A 15,675-nucleotide genomic window follows, 5' to 3' on the forward strand; every position below is an offset into this window, starting at 1 on the left:
CTTTTAAAGGTTGTGCCCTGCCTTCTTCCCTCCTGTTTCACAAGGACTAAGTGGGCAAGAGAGCACTCCAACACTTAACCTGGTGAAGGCTAAGAGCCACAATTAGACCCAGGGGCAGCCAGAGGGGCAGGAAAGAAACCAGGAGAGTGTGGAGTCCACAGGCCAAGTGGTTTCAAGGAGCAGGGAGTGACCAACTGTGTCTCAGGCTGCCGAGAGGTCAAGATGAGAGCTGAGAATGGACCACTGGATTCAGCAGCATGGAGGCCATTGGTGAACTTGTCAAGGGCAGTTCCATGGAACAATGGCATCTAAAGTCTGGAGGAGGGAGGACAGAATGGGAGGGGAGGATGTGGAATGCAGACAGGGCTCTTCCATGAATAGGGCAGAAGGTGGAGGAGACGGTGGGGCCGAAGGATTTGTGGACAGGAGTTGCTACTGCATGTTTGTGGAGGGGAACAGTGGCAGAAGAGAGGAGACAGTTATTGCAGCCATGTCATTGGGTAGGTGAAGAGGGACAGGATTGCCCTATACTCAGTGCTTTACCTGCCAAGTGGAGGGCAAGATTCAGGCACAGAGAAAGGCATCTGGCAGATAAGGTTTTGCTTGAGGAGGCAAATGTCCTTCCCTTCCTCCTTCCTTTACCTGGCTCCAGGGCAAGTGGGTTCAAAGCTTTCTACCAGGAAACAGATCCTTGCCAGGGCGGGGGCAGGGAGGCGTCGGGCTGGGCAGTGTGGGGTGGGGCGCCCTCCTCCCCAACCACTAACGCTTACTCAACCTCTGGCAGCAGCAAAAACCAGTAAGTAGGTGCCTCAGACCACAGCAGAGCTCAGAGAAGACACCGGAATCAACCAAAGAGACAGCATGGTGAAGTTTGCACCCTTGTCCGTGCCATGGGAGCGCAGGATGCAGACCTTTGTGGTCCTGCAGTGGGTTTTCTGCTTTCTGGCTCTGGGTAAGGTGGGCTGGGCTGGGGGGGTGGGAGGCAATGGGATTCTTCATCTCACCTGCTGGCGCCAGACAGGGTAGGGAGTGCGCCCCCCAGGGCTAGTGTTCAGCCTGTACACTGACGCCACTACACTGGCGTTAAACTGTGGACATACTCTTTACAGACTGGTCAATAGCCATTTCTCTCACATACACACACACACACACACACACACACACACACACACACTACACATACCCCATGTACTCGCTCAGAAGCTCCCCGAAATTTTGCAGCTAAAGCAAGCCCTCCAGTTCCCTGCCCCTAGCATCCCTGATGATTGACCTGTGTCTCTGCCCTAAGGGTTGTTAAAACATTTAAAATATCCCCGGTTACCCCATTCCACAGATGAGCAGAGAAGCTAATTGCCTTAAATGTCCAAGGCTGTAGGTCTGGACTCCTCCTACTGCCAGAGGAGGAGAGGGAAGGTGGTAGAGGGAGGAGAGAGGGCTGAGGGCGTGGGAGGAGGTGTGGAGAAGGGGCAGGAGGCCACAAGCTGACAAGTAGGCTGGCTCCTGGGCAAAGGGCACTGGGGGCCCAGAGCCAGGTGGGCTGAGGCCCGGGGATTACAGGGGATGAGGGACATTTTGCCCAGCTGGCCTTGGGAAAGCTTTCCCAGCAGGAGTGTGTCTGACTGTCCGTGCCCACCCCCAGCCCAGCCGGGGATCCTGGCAATGTCAGGAGCAGCACAGGGAGGTCAAGCAGCGCTGGGTCTGGAGCTAGAGGGAGGGTCGCTGAGCAAAGGGATCTGAGCCCACTCGCGCCACGAGCAGGAGCTTGTACCTTGTCCCTTATCTTGGGGACAAAGGGGAGCCCAGGAGGCTTTTTGGTACAGGAGTGACAAGGTCCAATCTGTGTGTGACAGGTCTCAGTGCCTGAAGTCTATGGACCTGCTGTGTTTGGGGTGTGGGGGTTAGACCAATAGCAGGGAGTAGCCACCAGCTAGATCAGGGTCCCATGTGGCATGGACCAAATCCAGCCCACTGATTGTTTTTGCATTTGTACAGCCCATGAGCCAAGGATAGTTTTTAGATTTTAAATGTTTGCGTAATTCAAACGATTACGTGCCTATGTAATATCCTCCAAGTCGCCCCATATAGCCTCAGAGTCTAAAATATTTACAATCTGGCCCTTTAAGAAAAAGATTGCCTCCCCTGGTCTGGCAGTGAGTGGAAAGAAAGGGCCCCTTTTCAAGGATACTTAGGAGATGAGTCCACAGGGCAGGATTTACAGACTGGCAGGAGAGTAAGGACTTCCAGTGGGGGAGTAAACACCACACATGTTGTGCACGGCTGGCTCACGCTGGACATAGAGCAGGCATTTTGGGGAGGGGCAAAGAATTGGCCAGAGAGGTCAACCAGGCCCTGTCACTGAGGACTCAGGGCCCAGAAACAAATACTTTCCAGTGGGTTACATGTTTACTCAGTTTCTTTTCCTCTCCTCTATAATTCACACACTCACACAGGAAGAAGGTAAGCTCCATTCAAATGGTCTTGTTCTCAGCTGCATCTCCAGCTCCTAGAAGAGTTGGTGTTGATAAATGTTTGTTGAATGAATGAATGTTGGGAGCATGATGTAGACAAAAGAGTAGAATTGAATGCCAGGTCCCATCCTACTAGCTTGCTCTGGGACCTTAGCCAATTTGCATACCCTCTCTGGGTCTCAGTAAAGTGGGTTCTTACATTTCTCCCCCTTGGTGTTACAAGGTGAAAGAAGGTGTCTCCCTTCCTAAGGGATTGAAAAGATCCCCAAGTTTGGGTTTTGCTTGCTGATAGGAGTTAAAAGGTGACCTCAGGGTGAGGGGGATGGTGGAGAGTTCTTTCTATCAAGTGCAAGTTCCTCTTGCGTGGGTTTTTTCCTAACCTTAACATGCTATGTTAGTTACAAAAATGAATATGTGCTGTTGTAGCACATCCAAACAAAATATGTATCCTAAAAGTGAAAGACTTCCCCAAATCCTACCCTCCAGGGAGCCACTATTTTTATTTATTTATTTATGTATGTATGTATGTATGTATGTATGTATGTATGTATGTATTTTGGGCTGTGCACATCGTGGCTTGTGTGAAAGCAGCCGTGAAAGCGCGGAGTCCTAAGCACTGGACGGCCAGGGAATTCCCTCCAGGGAGCCACTATTAACAACTCTGTTTTATTCTCTAGAGGCGGTTTTCTCAAAGGGGGATCAACCCACATAGACTTTTGATTTTGCCCAAGGGCAGAGAGTCCTAGCTGAGGTTCTTTACCATTTTCTCACATTAAATATTTGTTATATAAATAAAAATGATAAAATCTAAGTCAACTGCCAAGCCATCCTTATCACTTACCTCCTGGCGTCTGCCTCCTCCCTCCAGATCTGCAGGTGTCCTTCCAGCCTCTATGCATGCGCATCCACAAGGGTGGACATGTTATTCTTCATGCAAATGGTGGCATTTCACTCCCACTCTTCTGCAACTTTCCCTTTCAAGTTTTTTATTAAAAAAACTTAAAGGCAAACAAAACAGTGATCAACTCACCAGGAGTGTGGTTCGTCCTTTTCTGAATCCTCCAGGAATCACGAGGCTGATGTGAGAGCACGGGTTCCAGCAGCCATTGGCCAGCAGGCCTGGGAAGGAGGGGAAATGCCTGGAGGGGAGCTGCCTGCGATGGCAGTGACTCAGGGCTGCCGCTCCTTCCTGATGTTCAAGAGACGCCAGATGAATGGGTTTGAGTGTGAAGTCTCCCCATTTTTCATTATTAGTGACTAATTAAAAGCTATTTAAAAATAAGCTACAGAGGTGGAAGAAACCCAATTGTCCATCGGTCCATTGATGGATGAATGTATAGCAAATGCCGCAAATAACACAATGGAATGTTATTCAGCCATAAAAAGGAAGGAGTTTCTGAAACATACAACATGGATGAATCTTGAGGATGTTGTGCTAAGTGAGATAAGCCAGTCACACACACACACACACACACACATGCACACACACACAAATACTTTATGATTCCTCTTATGTGAGGTTTGTGGACTAATCAAATTCATGGAGACAGAAAAGAGAATGGTGGTTGCCAGGGGCTGGGGGAGGGGGACATGGGAGTTTTTGTTTAATGGGTACAGAGGTTCAGTTTGGGAAAATGAAAAGAGTTCTGGGAATGGATGGTCATGATGGTCAATGTGAATGAACTTAATGCCACTGAACTGTACACTTAAAAATGGTTCACATGATAAAGTTTATGTTACGTATATTTTACCACCATAGAAATTTAAAAAAACTAACAAGTGCCCCAAACACAGCACTGGAAAGTCAGCTCCACGAGGGCAGGAATTTTTCTCTGTTGTTCACGGCTGAACCACCAACACCTGGTACATAGGTGTTCTGTGTAAACTGAAAATCTGTAAGCCCCAACCTATTTTCTCTGGCTTATGAATTTTACTACTATTCAGACTGGGTCAAAAGTCCCCTTCTCCTGGAAGCCTGCCAGGAATGACAGACCCAGTCTACCCCACTTTCAGATGCAATACAACCGGAGGCTGACCTTTTAAAGAGTGTGAGTGCATGGTGTTGAGTGGAAGGAATGGGATGGGGAGGGAGAAATATTCTCTGGGAATGATGTTCCATTAGCATCAGGTAAGGGTCAGCCCCACAGACCCCCTGACCCTGAGATGAAGCCAGGATTAGCTTGCTGCAAGGGACTTGGAATCGTAGGTAAGAAGGTATTTCCTCACTTGGCCTGGTCCTAGCCATGCTGCACCCCAACCCATGGGCCAGCCACAAGTTGGCCTCTTACTTCCTGCCTCCTTCATCAGGAAAGGGCATGGCAGGCAGAGGAAGCAGCATAAGCAAAAGCTAAGAGATTGAAGGAACTCAATCTCTCAGTGTAGGTACACTGAGCGGTTTCATGTGGCCGGAGCATGGAGTGCATGTGGGTGAGTGAAGCTGGAGTGGGAGGGGGATCAGACCAGCCGTGGGGAGCCTGAATGCCAGGCTGAGCTACATGGGCTGTTTTTAAAGTTATGAGAAAGCCATGGAAGGACTTTAATTAGAGGGGGGATCTGGCAGAATTTATCTATGGAAAGATGGGTGAGAGTGGACAGAGAGAGGGCTGGGCAGAGAGAATGTCTCCTTTTTCTCTGAGGGCCCAAAGGGTGGAAACGAGAAACAGTTAAACCAGTCACTTCTCCCCCAGGCATTTATTGAGCACCTGGTGAATACAGATATTTAACTGGACAGAGAGGAGGTGGAGGGGGAAGACTGGAGTGAATGAGGCAGCCTAGTGCAGTGGGAAAAAGTGAGTTTGGAGTTAGGCCTACCTGGCTTCAAATCCAGGCTCCCAGTGTGACACTGGATGGGCTGCATTCCTTCCTCTTTGAGGGGAGGGCAGGCTGACCCCTTCTGCCTGGGGTGAGGGCTGGACAGGACAGTGCTGCTGGTGCTGGGCATAAGGGTGGAAATTCTTCCTTCATCCCTCTGACCACTGATGATGGTTCCTGCTTCCCTCCCCAGCCCAGATCTGCATTGTGGTCTTCATTGGTCTCCTGTTCACAAGATTCTGGATCTTCAGTATCCTGTATGCAACCTGGTGGTACCTGGACCGAGACAAGCCATGGCAGGGGGGCAGGCGCATTGAGGCCGTAAGGCGCTGGGTCATATGGAAGTACATGAAGGACTATTTCCCCGTCACAGTGAGTAATGGGGCTGGCTGGGATGTGGCCAGGACCGTAGTGCCCCACGTGTCCGTGGGGAAGTGCGGCCCTGTGTGCAGTGAGCAGAATACTGGGCTGGGAGGTAGGAGCCGGGCTTCCACCACTATGTGGCCTGGGGAAGAGTCCAGCTTCTGTCTGGCCGTGGTTTCCCACCTGCAGGGATTTGGGGCAAGTATGAGGACTGATGAATGAACAGGATTTGAAGGAGCTCTGTGGGCCATGTAGTGTGGCACACATATGTATCTTATAAACCCCTCAGTAGCCATGCTTGGGGGTGAAGGTAATAAACTTAAGGTCCTAAGAGACCCTCTAGCCCCACACTTCATAAAATGAGGAGACTAACCCCTAGAGAGGGACAAGGATGTGATCAAGTTCACATACAAAGCTCTTTTACTGATTTAAAGTTTGTGCATTTAGTCAGTTTAGAGGGACAGGGGAGAGGACCCTGAACTTGTTCTCAGATTCTTCCCCTCACTCTGGTATGTTAGGCATCCTTGGACAAGGCCTTGCCCCATTCTAAATCTTAGTTTACAAATGTATCCAGTGAGCACACTGATCCCTCCCACTGGAGTGCTTTTGAATCTCTGACTTTCTGACTCAGGGCACCTCATGGCCTTTTGGACACTTGACCCTGGACCCAAAGTTCAGTCCTGAGTGGAGCAGAATCCTTGATTGAGTGAACTGACCTTGGCTCCTTTCCTGAATCCCAGACAGACTAAACTCTTGGGTATAAGCAGCTGGGCAGGGTTGATTTATTGTCCAGACAGGATGGGGAAGGCAATGGGGACTCAGAGAGGTGCCAGGCAGGGGCAGGTGGCCCTCCTCTGGAAACAGGAGAGAAGAAACATATAGAGTGTGGCCTCTGGAGCTGAACAGACTAGGTTCTATTATCAGTTCTGCAACATACAAGTGGCGTGACCTTGGGTGAGTTACACAGTCTCTCTGAGCCTCAGTTTCCTCATATGTAAAGTGGAGATGATGCCACATACATCATTGGGTTGTGTGGATTCCATGAGACAGCAAGTAAAACACTTTGTATGTTCTCGGTAAACTAGTAGTTCGTATTATTTTACTGAATTGCTGGGCATTCTGGGGAGATGTGGGCATGGCTGTGGGTCTAGGGAGGACTCTGATAGCCCAGAGACTGGCTGTTCTGCCCTTCACACCTGCATGGCTTCTCCCACCCCAGTCTGGGAGCCCCACCTCTTCCTGGCCCTCCAGAAATTAGGTCCCCAGCTGGTAAAGCGATAGGGAATGGAGGAAACAGGCTCAAAGAGGGTAAACAGCTTGGCCAAGTCATGGGCGCTCAGCAGCAGAGTCAGAGTTCCCGCCTTGCTCCCTTCTGAGAGTTCTGGAGCCCAGCAAGGACTAGCAAAGGCTGGGCAACAGCTCATGCGCAGGAGCCCTTAGCATCCAGTGAGCAGGGCCTCCTGGGCAAAGGGAAGGAGTGGGATGGGGCAGGGCAAGGCAGGGCAGCAGGGCAGGGGCTGGGCAGAGGGCAGGAAGTTGGCTGGCAGAGGCTTCCATGCTCATTAGGGGTGATAGATGCTGAAGGGCAGAGCAAGTGGGCAGTGCTGAGCCAACCTGAGGGGCCCGGGTGGGGGCAGTCTTCCTCGACCCCATATCTGCTTCCTCTGCAGGGTGCCCTCCCAGGACCTTGTCAGCACAAACGAGCAGGGTTTGCTGGGTCCCGAGGGAAGCCATGGGAATGTCATGGGCAGAGTCCCTCATCCCCACCCCAGGACTTCTGAGCTTTGAGATTCTGAATTCCCATCCCCCCCCCCCCCTTCCCAGGCTCGCTCTTCTGTGCCAGGAAGGCCAGAGTTTCCATGGGAAAGTATGGCCTGTAGCCTGAGAGTGTTTGTGACACCAGCTACCAAGCCAAAGAAAACTATAAGTGGTTTCTGGCCTCAAGTAGAGCTTTGCAGATTCTGGCTCTGTGGTCTCACTCCACACTGTGAGCTAAATCCTGAGTCCACCAGGGAAGGAAAGGCGGCCTGCGAAGGGAAGAGCGCAAGCTCAGGCCCAGAGCCTGCCACTGCATAGTTTCTGAGCAACAGTGTGACGAAAGCAGAAGGTGCACCTGGGGATGAGGCGGGAGAGGTTTTTAGGGATAAGGTAATGGAGGCCAGTGCAGGCCATTCCACAGAACTGGAGCTCTTCAACTGAAAGCTCTCCAGGGGGCTGTCTTCCTGCCATCCCGTGACCTCCAAAGGACAGCATCTGGCTCTCTTTACAGCTGGAGCTGCTGACAGTTGCAGAACCTGATGCTGAGCAGCTCTGTGCCTGTCCTACCCGCCGTCCTCCTGCTGCCCCAGCCAGTTAGCCCCCCAGGAGGGTTTCTCAACCCTGGGACTACTGACACCTTTGGGACACTGGACTTGTTTTGCAGAAATTCCATGCGCACAGTGTTCAGGATTGTCGCCCGCTGCAGGCCTGTGGCATCACCACCTGCAGAGGGCGGGCAGTACCACCAAGAGACCTGCAGGGAGTGAGAAGATGAGCACTTTGACTTGCCTGTCCTGGGCTGGGAGCCTGCAGGGGTGGCGCTGGGGCCTGCGGATTCTGGACCCCACCACCTCCCTGCAGACCCTCCTACTCTTCCACATACTTTCAAAGCGCAGGCCCTGCAGGGATCTTAGGGTGGCCAGGAGGCAGAAGGTCCCGGATAAGGAGTCCCCACTCTGCTGGAGCTCCCCACATTCACAAGCCTCTGCCTTCCCTGTCAAATGCATGTGGATCCCTGAGCTTCTATCAGTTCTTACTGTGATTTTACAAACTAGCATCTAGTGGTGAATTTCAAGCAAAATTAGGGCACAGTCTCTGTGTCTTGGAGCTTTCCAACCTCACCCTTAGCCTTCCTAAAGGGCTAATGGTGGAGAATCAGGCAACGTTTCCCCCAGGAGGAGCTGTCTCCACCTCCTGTTACCCTTCTCGGCACAGCTGGTGACGTTCTGCACGCATCGTCTTGCTCTTTGCTTTTTCACCCGACAAGCAACTGTGGCATCTTCCTGTATCAGGACAGGAAGAGCTATGTCATACATCCCTATGGCTACACAGTGGCCCATGAGTGAATGTTCCATAATTTGTCTAAATGGGCCCTGTTGATGGACATTTGAGTGGATGCAAAGTTTTGGTATTACTAAAAATGATACTTCAGTTAATAATCTTGTTCAGATGTCATTTTGCACAAGTATGAGAAATTCTGTAGATAACTTCCTCAGCAGTGGAGTTGCTGGCCTAAAAGGTCAGTTACGTTTTTCAATTGTAATATCAATAAATACTGCCTCATTGCGTTTAGGCAGGTTGTACAAAATTATTTTCCCACTAGCTGAGAAAGAGAATGCATAAGCAAGTGCTTCAGTGCGGGGAGCCAGGTATGATTTTCAAGAAACACACCGAGATGGGTTCCTAAGGAAACACCTTTCCCAATGAGAATAACCAGAATTATCTCTGCTTGTTCTTATTTTCACGTCCAATAAATCCCCACCGAACGAGTAGAAGAAGTTTGTCCTCATTTGGGAAGCAATGGCGCCTCCACCTATGGTCCCCTCAGCCTTTCTGCAAAGGGTCAAGGGTAACCAGAGGGCATACTGGGGGGGTGGGGATTTGCGGAGATCAAGTCCAGGTCAAGGACAGGACAATTTGGGGCTGTTCAGCTTGGGTAGGGCAGATAGGATCAGACCCCCATTGCTGTCCCTTGGGTCCCACCAGGCTGCTCTGAGAGCAGGCAGCCAGGCCTCTGGGGCCCGAAGGCAACAAGAATCCTCAGGGTCATTCTGAAAATTTCAGCTTGGTGACAGCATGAACTTTCACGGTGTCAGAGCTGAGCCAGAGTGGAATGGACTGCTCACGCCTGCAAGGCCTGTGCAGAATTGTCAGGGAGCCTCCTGCCAGGGGCCTCAGGGCCTCCAACTCTGATGGCTGTGCCTCCCAGATAACAGGGCTCTGTAAAGGACAGGCCCGGCAGTTACTGGCAGAGTGGAGCAGGGGTTGGTCACACACACAATCAGTGCCCCGGCAGTAATCTTTGCACACTGAAGCCTGTCCAGTAAATGGCGGGAGCAACACTTGTTAACTCAGTTCCTCTCCTTCCACCCTCAGCCCACTTTGCCTGGAAGCTGCTAATGACAAACAGCTCTCCTCTCCCACTCCCTCTACAATATCTAGTGGTCTCCCCGGCACCCGCCATGCTGCAGGACTGACCAGACCAGGGCAGAGCTGCCAATGGGCAGGGGAACAGGTGGGTGGATGGCAGTGAAGGTCTGACATGGGGGGAGCAGAGAACCACCAGGGAGACATTTGCATTGTACAGAGGGGTTAACAGGACTAGGGCCAGTCTCCAGGTCTGCACGCTCTTTCAACCACCCCTGATATATCTTGCAAATGCTCACTCCCAGGTCCTAAGCGCCAAATTTTCTCATAGGGAGTTTTGTTAAAATAGGGCTCTTCAAGCATAGTGGCACCCCTGTGTGGCCCTTGATGGTGTATGAACTATACCAGTTATAATTCAATGTATCAATTATGATCATCCTGTCCTGTAGTCTTGGTAATTCCATGGCACGCATGGACCTGAGCTTCTCAGCAGTCCTGGGAGGTAGGTGGGACAGGGTCAGATGTCCGCGTTTGATAAATTAAAAGCCAGAGAGGGAAGCAATTTGTCCGAAGCCAGCAGCGAGTCTGAGACACAGATGGCACCACGGTCTCCCTAGATGCCTTCAAACGCATATCTCCATCTTCATAAGAGCCTGAGGCTCAAAGAGGGGGAGTAAGTTGCTCAAGGTCACACTGGTGATGGCAGAATCAGGGAGGGCCTGAGAGCCAGCCCCGACTCACCAGGTTGCTGTCCCTGCAGCTGGTCAAGACCGTGGAGCTGGACCCCTCCCGGAACTACCTCGCTGGCTTCCACCCCCACGGGGTCCTGGCGGCTGGAGCTTTTACCAACCTGTGCACCGAGAGCACCGGTTTTTCTTCACTGTTCCCCGGCATCCGCCCACATCTGATGATGCTGAACTTGTGGTTCTGGGCCCCTTTCTTCAGGGATTACATCATGTCAGGGGGTGAGTCTTCCCACCCCTGGGTAGCCCAGGAAGATGAGGGCTGGAGGCATGGAGGAGGGATCTTAAGGAGGACTTCTAACAATTCTGTGCTTAATCCAAGAACATGTGTAGTGGAGAAGGAGGCTAGACCCAAGGAAGCACTTCCCACAGCTCCGTGCCCAGCAAGGAGCTCGGCAAGGGTTGGGAAGAGGGGGAGGACTCAGTCCCAGTCCTCAGGGAACTCCCAGTTCGGGGGGGTGGAGCCCAGAGCACATCCTCCTCCACCATCCCTGCCCCCTTCACACCATACTTGACCTTCTTCCTCTCTCCAGGGCTGGTCTCATCAGACAAGGAGAGCGCCGCTCACATTCTGAACAGGAAGGGAGGTGGCAACCTGGTGGCCATCATTGTTGGGGGCTCCCAGGAGGCACTGAACGCCAGGCCTGGAGCCTACAGGCTGCTGCTGCGGAACCGCAAGGGCTTCATCAGGCTCGCCCTGATGCACGGGTATCGGGGGAGAGGGCTCTCGTTCAATTGGAGATTGGCAAGGATTGTATTTTAGTGGGAAGACAGCAGAGATTAATGCAGATCCTATTTTGGCAGGGAGATTTTTTTTAATTAATTAATTTAATTTATTTATTTTTGGCTGCGTTGGGTCTTTGTTGCTGCATGTGGGCTTTCTCTAGTTGCGGCGAGTGGGGGCCACTCTTCATTGCGGCACGCAGGCTTCTCATTGCGGAGCACGGGCTCTAGGTGCCCAGGCTTCAGTAGTTGTGGCGCATGGGCTTAGGGGCTCCGAGGCATGTGGGATCTTCCCGGACCAGGGCTTGAACCCGTGTCCCCTGCATTGGCAGGTGGATTCTTAACCACTGTGCCACCAGTGAAGCCCTGGCAGGGAGATTCTCAATCCATTCACAATGAAGATTCTGTGTTGGTGACGATGTACTGTCTCATTCCCAAATACCCAGAGAAGAGTCTAGAAGGGAGATTTGGTGATTAAAGGGACTAAGTGTCAAGGGTCATACTGCTGAAAGCTTGCATTAGATCTGAGACGGAGGGGATCTGGGAGAATGGAGTTTGGGGCATTGCTTAGAACTATTCTCCTACCTTGGAGCTTCTTTGAAGAATACAAGCTAACTGGGGCAGGTCAGACTTTTCCAAAGTTTGCAAATATTTTTTTTTATCTGGGAGGACTCTCTGCAGCATTCTAGTCTCCCTGTCATGTTACAACTGCCAGGCAGTGGTCCTGAGAAGAGCTGGGACCTGCCCACAATCACAAAGCAAGGCCATAGCAGGACTGGGAGACACCAGAGGCCTCCTACTTCCGGCCCAGGGCTCTGTTCTCTACCCTAATTCCTGGTCACTGGGTCCCTGCAGGAAGCTAGGTGACAAGCTTGCACCTTCTTGCACCTCCTAACCCTCTCTCCTGTCTCCCTCCAGGGTAGCTCTGGTGCCGATCTTCTCCTTTGGGGAGAATGACCTATTTGACCAGGTTGACAACTCTCCTGGCTCCTGGTTGCGCCGGACCCAGAACCGACTGCAGAAGATCATGAGAGTCTCCCTCCCGCTCTTCCATGGCCGTGGTGTCTTCCAGTACAGCTTTGGTCTTATGCCCTACCGCCAACCCATCACCACCGTGGGTGAGCCAAGACTCAGGCTGGGATGGGGAAACCTACAGGGCAAGGGGCCCAGGCTGTGTGCTGCAAGGGGACATGCACATGGGCCAGACACATCTTTGACCTTATGGAACTCACATTCTAGACTGGGAAACAGTTACACAGGCAGATATAAGGCAGTCTGGGAGGAGAACTCTAACAGAGACAGAAAGAACAGTAGCCACTACTGAGTACCGAGCACCTGCTGTGTGCCAGGCACTGTACTGGCTCCTTACATGCAGCAGCTCAGTTATCCCAACAACCTTGGAGGCAGGGACTGTCATCCCCATTTCACTGATGGCAAACTGAGACTCAGAGAAGTTAAATCATTTCCAAAAGAACACCCTGCCCTTGAGTAAATAAGTTGAGGTTTGGTCAGGATCTATTTGACTTTTTTATTATACCAAAGAAGGAGGGTTTAATTCTGACCAGATGATCTCATAAGGTTTATTGGAGAAGATGGATACAAGGGAAGGGCATTCCAGGTGTTAGAACTGTGTGTAAAGTAGCAATCAGCAGGCTATGAAAGAGAGCCTGAGGGATTTTCCTGTAAATGATGGGCATGGGCTTCAGTGCATGGACTTAGCACCGTCTTTGCAGCTATTTGGACAGATCATTTGCTTTCTTCTTGGATTCCACCTAGGTTCCAATGGCAAAGCTTGTAGAGAGAGGTCTGTTCATCTCCAACCACCCAGTCATTCCTTAGTTGAGTACAGACTTGGTCAGTCCCCTACACCATGACTTCCTCTGGGTTGTGTGGTAATATTTTCATGAATATAATTCACATGTGCTGCCTCCAGAGCCATTCCCAAGAGAAGAACACAGCAGCTTCTTCCTGAGCCAGGCAGAACCAGGGGAAGGAGGTACATAGGGCCTCCCAATCCCTCCCTAGAAAGGGGGCACTGCAGGCCAGCATGGAGAGAGAGGGGTGAAGAAGGGTGCTTGGGCTGTGGGCCGCCTCCCCCCAAGACATACAGGCGCTTCCCATCACGGTATCTGAGACTCCCAGAGCCACCTGGCCTGGAGGTTAAGAACACACCCCCAGGGCTTACCACCTGGCACTGATTCTTCCTGGCTATGTGACCTTGAACAAGTTACTTAACCTCCTTGAGCCTCATCGCCTGACCTGTCAAAGAGGAATAATAGCAGGTTCTATCCGTATAGGATTGTTAGGATGATTATAGGAGATATTGCTTGTAAATGCCAGCTGGTGGTATTGTTAATATATCAAAATCTTGGAGTTGCCCTAACATCTTACAACTTATCACCCAAAATAGAATTGAAAGTGAGACAGTAAGAGCACTTTCCTGCACCGATGACCATTGTGGTGTGAACCCCAAGGGCACTGCAACTCCGGTGGTTCCTGCTCTGGGCCACCTCACTCCTTTGTGTCTTGCAGTGGGGACGCCCATCGAGGTGCAGAAGACACCGCATCCCTCACAGGAAGAGGTGGACAGGCTGCACCAACGCTACATGAAGGAGCTAAGCAACCTCTTCGAAGCCCACAAGCTCAAGTACAACGTCCCCAGTGACCAACACTTGGAATTCTGCTAGTGCCTCCCCAGAGGAGGGGCTGCCCCAAAGAGCAGGGCTGGCATTAGGGAGAATAGAGGGAGGGGCTGTGATCCCAGAAGGCTTCGCGGAGGTGTCCGTTGAGCACATCTCCAAAGCCTTCGATGACTCCTACGTTTCTAACCCATGCCAGGCCCCGAGTCACAATTGGCAGCATGGCAGAGGAGACCAGACTCTGGCATCGGTGATTTGCACTCCTGCTGTGACCCCTCTGCAAGGAGCCCTGTCCTTGGTCTGCCCACCTGAGAAATGGGAGAGATGCTGGGAGGGAATAATGTCCGGGTTCTCTGTCCTCTGTGGTCCTGTCACTCAGTGGGCAGGAAATATTACCAGGTTTTTCTTCCTCTGCCTTGAGTGACAGCTGCAAGAAGCCACCAGCTGCAGCCCTTTCTCCTACAATTTCCCTCATCCTGCATCCTGCCTGTCCCAGCTCCTCCCTCCCTGCGCTGGAGAGGAGGGCAAGGCCACAAAGCCCCTGCACTCACCCTGGGCACCTTTGAGTGTCTGAGTCCTCTGAGCCCTGAAATGGCAGCCAGAGGGGTCCAGAGGTAGGGAAGGAGAATTGCACTCTGTCATCGGCTGAATGACCGGGAGCGGACTTCTTCGCCGTCCCGCTGAGTCTCAGTTTCCCCGAGTGACTAGGATGACCTCTGAGTCTCAGCTCTGACGTCACATGGGCTGAGAGCTCCACGAGGCAACTCCTACTCCATCCTTTGTAAGTTCAGCCCTGACCTTGGTATAAAACATGGGCTCCATAAATGTCAATTCATCAAATGAAAGATTCTGTTTTACTTTTTTTCTCATATTCCCCACTTTCACCTGGGAGCACTGGTCAGAGCCTCACCTTTGCCCCCCAGCCTGGCCCCCCAGCCCTGCTGCCCTGTCTCCCCTTCCCAGATGGTGGATCAGATGGGCCAAAGAATGGCATGTCGCCTCTTTCTTCCTGACCCGTCTACTCCAACTTACCACTTCTGGCCTGTCCTATGGGAGAGAAGGGGACTGGTTATATAAAGATACAGGGTAGCCCAGCCAGAAAACAAAGGCCAGACATGAGGAGTGAATATTCCTATGTGTCTACAAGCAGGGTAGATGGGGACACACCCCTGATGAGAAGAACTCTGGGTTCCTGGGTCTGTGACATGTGTCATTAGTGAAAGGACAGGACGGTAGGGTAGGACCAGTACTGTGAACTCCCACACCTGGAGCAAGAAAATAAGGCCTTTTCCCTCCAGAATTTATAATCACACCCATAAGTACAAATGGGGGGCGTTCTGAGAATGTAAATTTGGGCGTAAGCCTGGCCCAACCCTTTTCAGTGACTCTGGGCAAGTCACATCTCCAAACTTCAGTTTTATCATTGGAGAAATAAGGAGCACAATACCGAGCTCGGTTTTCTGGGTATAGATAGTATTATGACATAATTAGCCATTTCATGTCCTGTGAGGTATGGTAGGGAGTAGGTGTAATGAGGAGTCGGGTCATAGATGTGCCCAGCATCTCATGATGGCCTGTTCTGACCCTATGAGGTGGGTGCTATAGGGTCACAAGAGAGGTGGGAATCAAGGGCATTGGGGTTCAGAGGGGGAGTGATGGTTTCCACCAGGGGAAGACGGAGGAAGTGGCAGGTGGGCGGGGCTGTGAAGGAAGGCCAAGAGGGAAGGACCTGCCCCCTGGGTAAGGAGCCTCTGCAGACCTTAGTGGCTGAAGGAGGCAAGGATTTATCATGTCCACACTTCT

At 51.6% G+C, this 15,675-nt stretch overlaps 1 protein-coding gene across 1 annotated transcript; it reads left to right on the plus strand.

Annotated features, from left to right (window-relative positions):
- The first annotated feature begins 844 nt into the window (after positions 1–844).
- MOGAT2 (monoacylglycerol O-acyltransferase 2) lies at positions 845–14,693 on the plus strand. The gene is made up of 6 exons (XM_060160057.1): positions 845–952; positions 5,473–5,651; positions 10,528–10,732; positions 11,044–11,218; positions 12,152–12,351; positions 13,766–14,693. Exons 1-6 carry the CDS (start codon positions 862–864, stop codon positions 13,918–13,920), a joined length of 1,005 nt encoding a protein of 334 aa, XP_060016040.1. The 5' UTR covers positions 845–861; the 3' UTR covers positions 13,921–14,693.
- The last annotated feature ends 982 nt before the right edge of the window (positions 14,694–15,675 follow it).

This window comes from Lagenorhynchus albirostris, chromosome 9, assembly GCF_949774975.1.
Source record: "Lagenorhynchus albirostris chromosome 9, mLagAlb1.1, whole genome shotgun sequence".
Classification (NCBI taxonomy): Eukaryota; Metazoa; Chordata; class Mammalia; order Artiodactyla; family Delphinidae; genus Lagenorhynchus; species Lagenorhynchus albirostris.

Coding starts and splice junctions, on each gene's coding strand:
- MOGAT2 (XM_060160057.1), top strand. CDS start 862: ATGGTGAAGTTTGCACCCTTGTCCGTGCCATGGGAGCGCAGGATGCAG. Junction 953..5,472: donor TTTCTGCTTTCTGGCTCTGG/GTAAGGTGGGCT, acceptor TTCCCTCCCCAG/CCCAGATCTGCATTGTGGTC. Junction 10,733..11,043: donor GGATTACATCATGTCAGGGG/GTGAGTCTTCCC, acceptor TCCTCTCTCCAG/GGCTGGTCTCATCAGACAAG.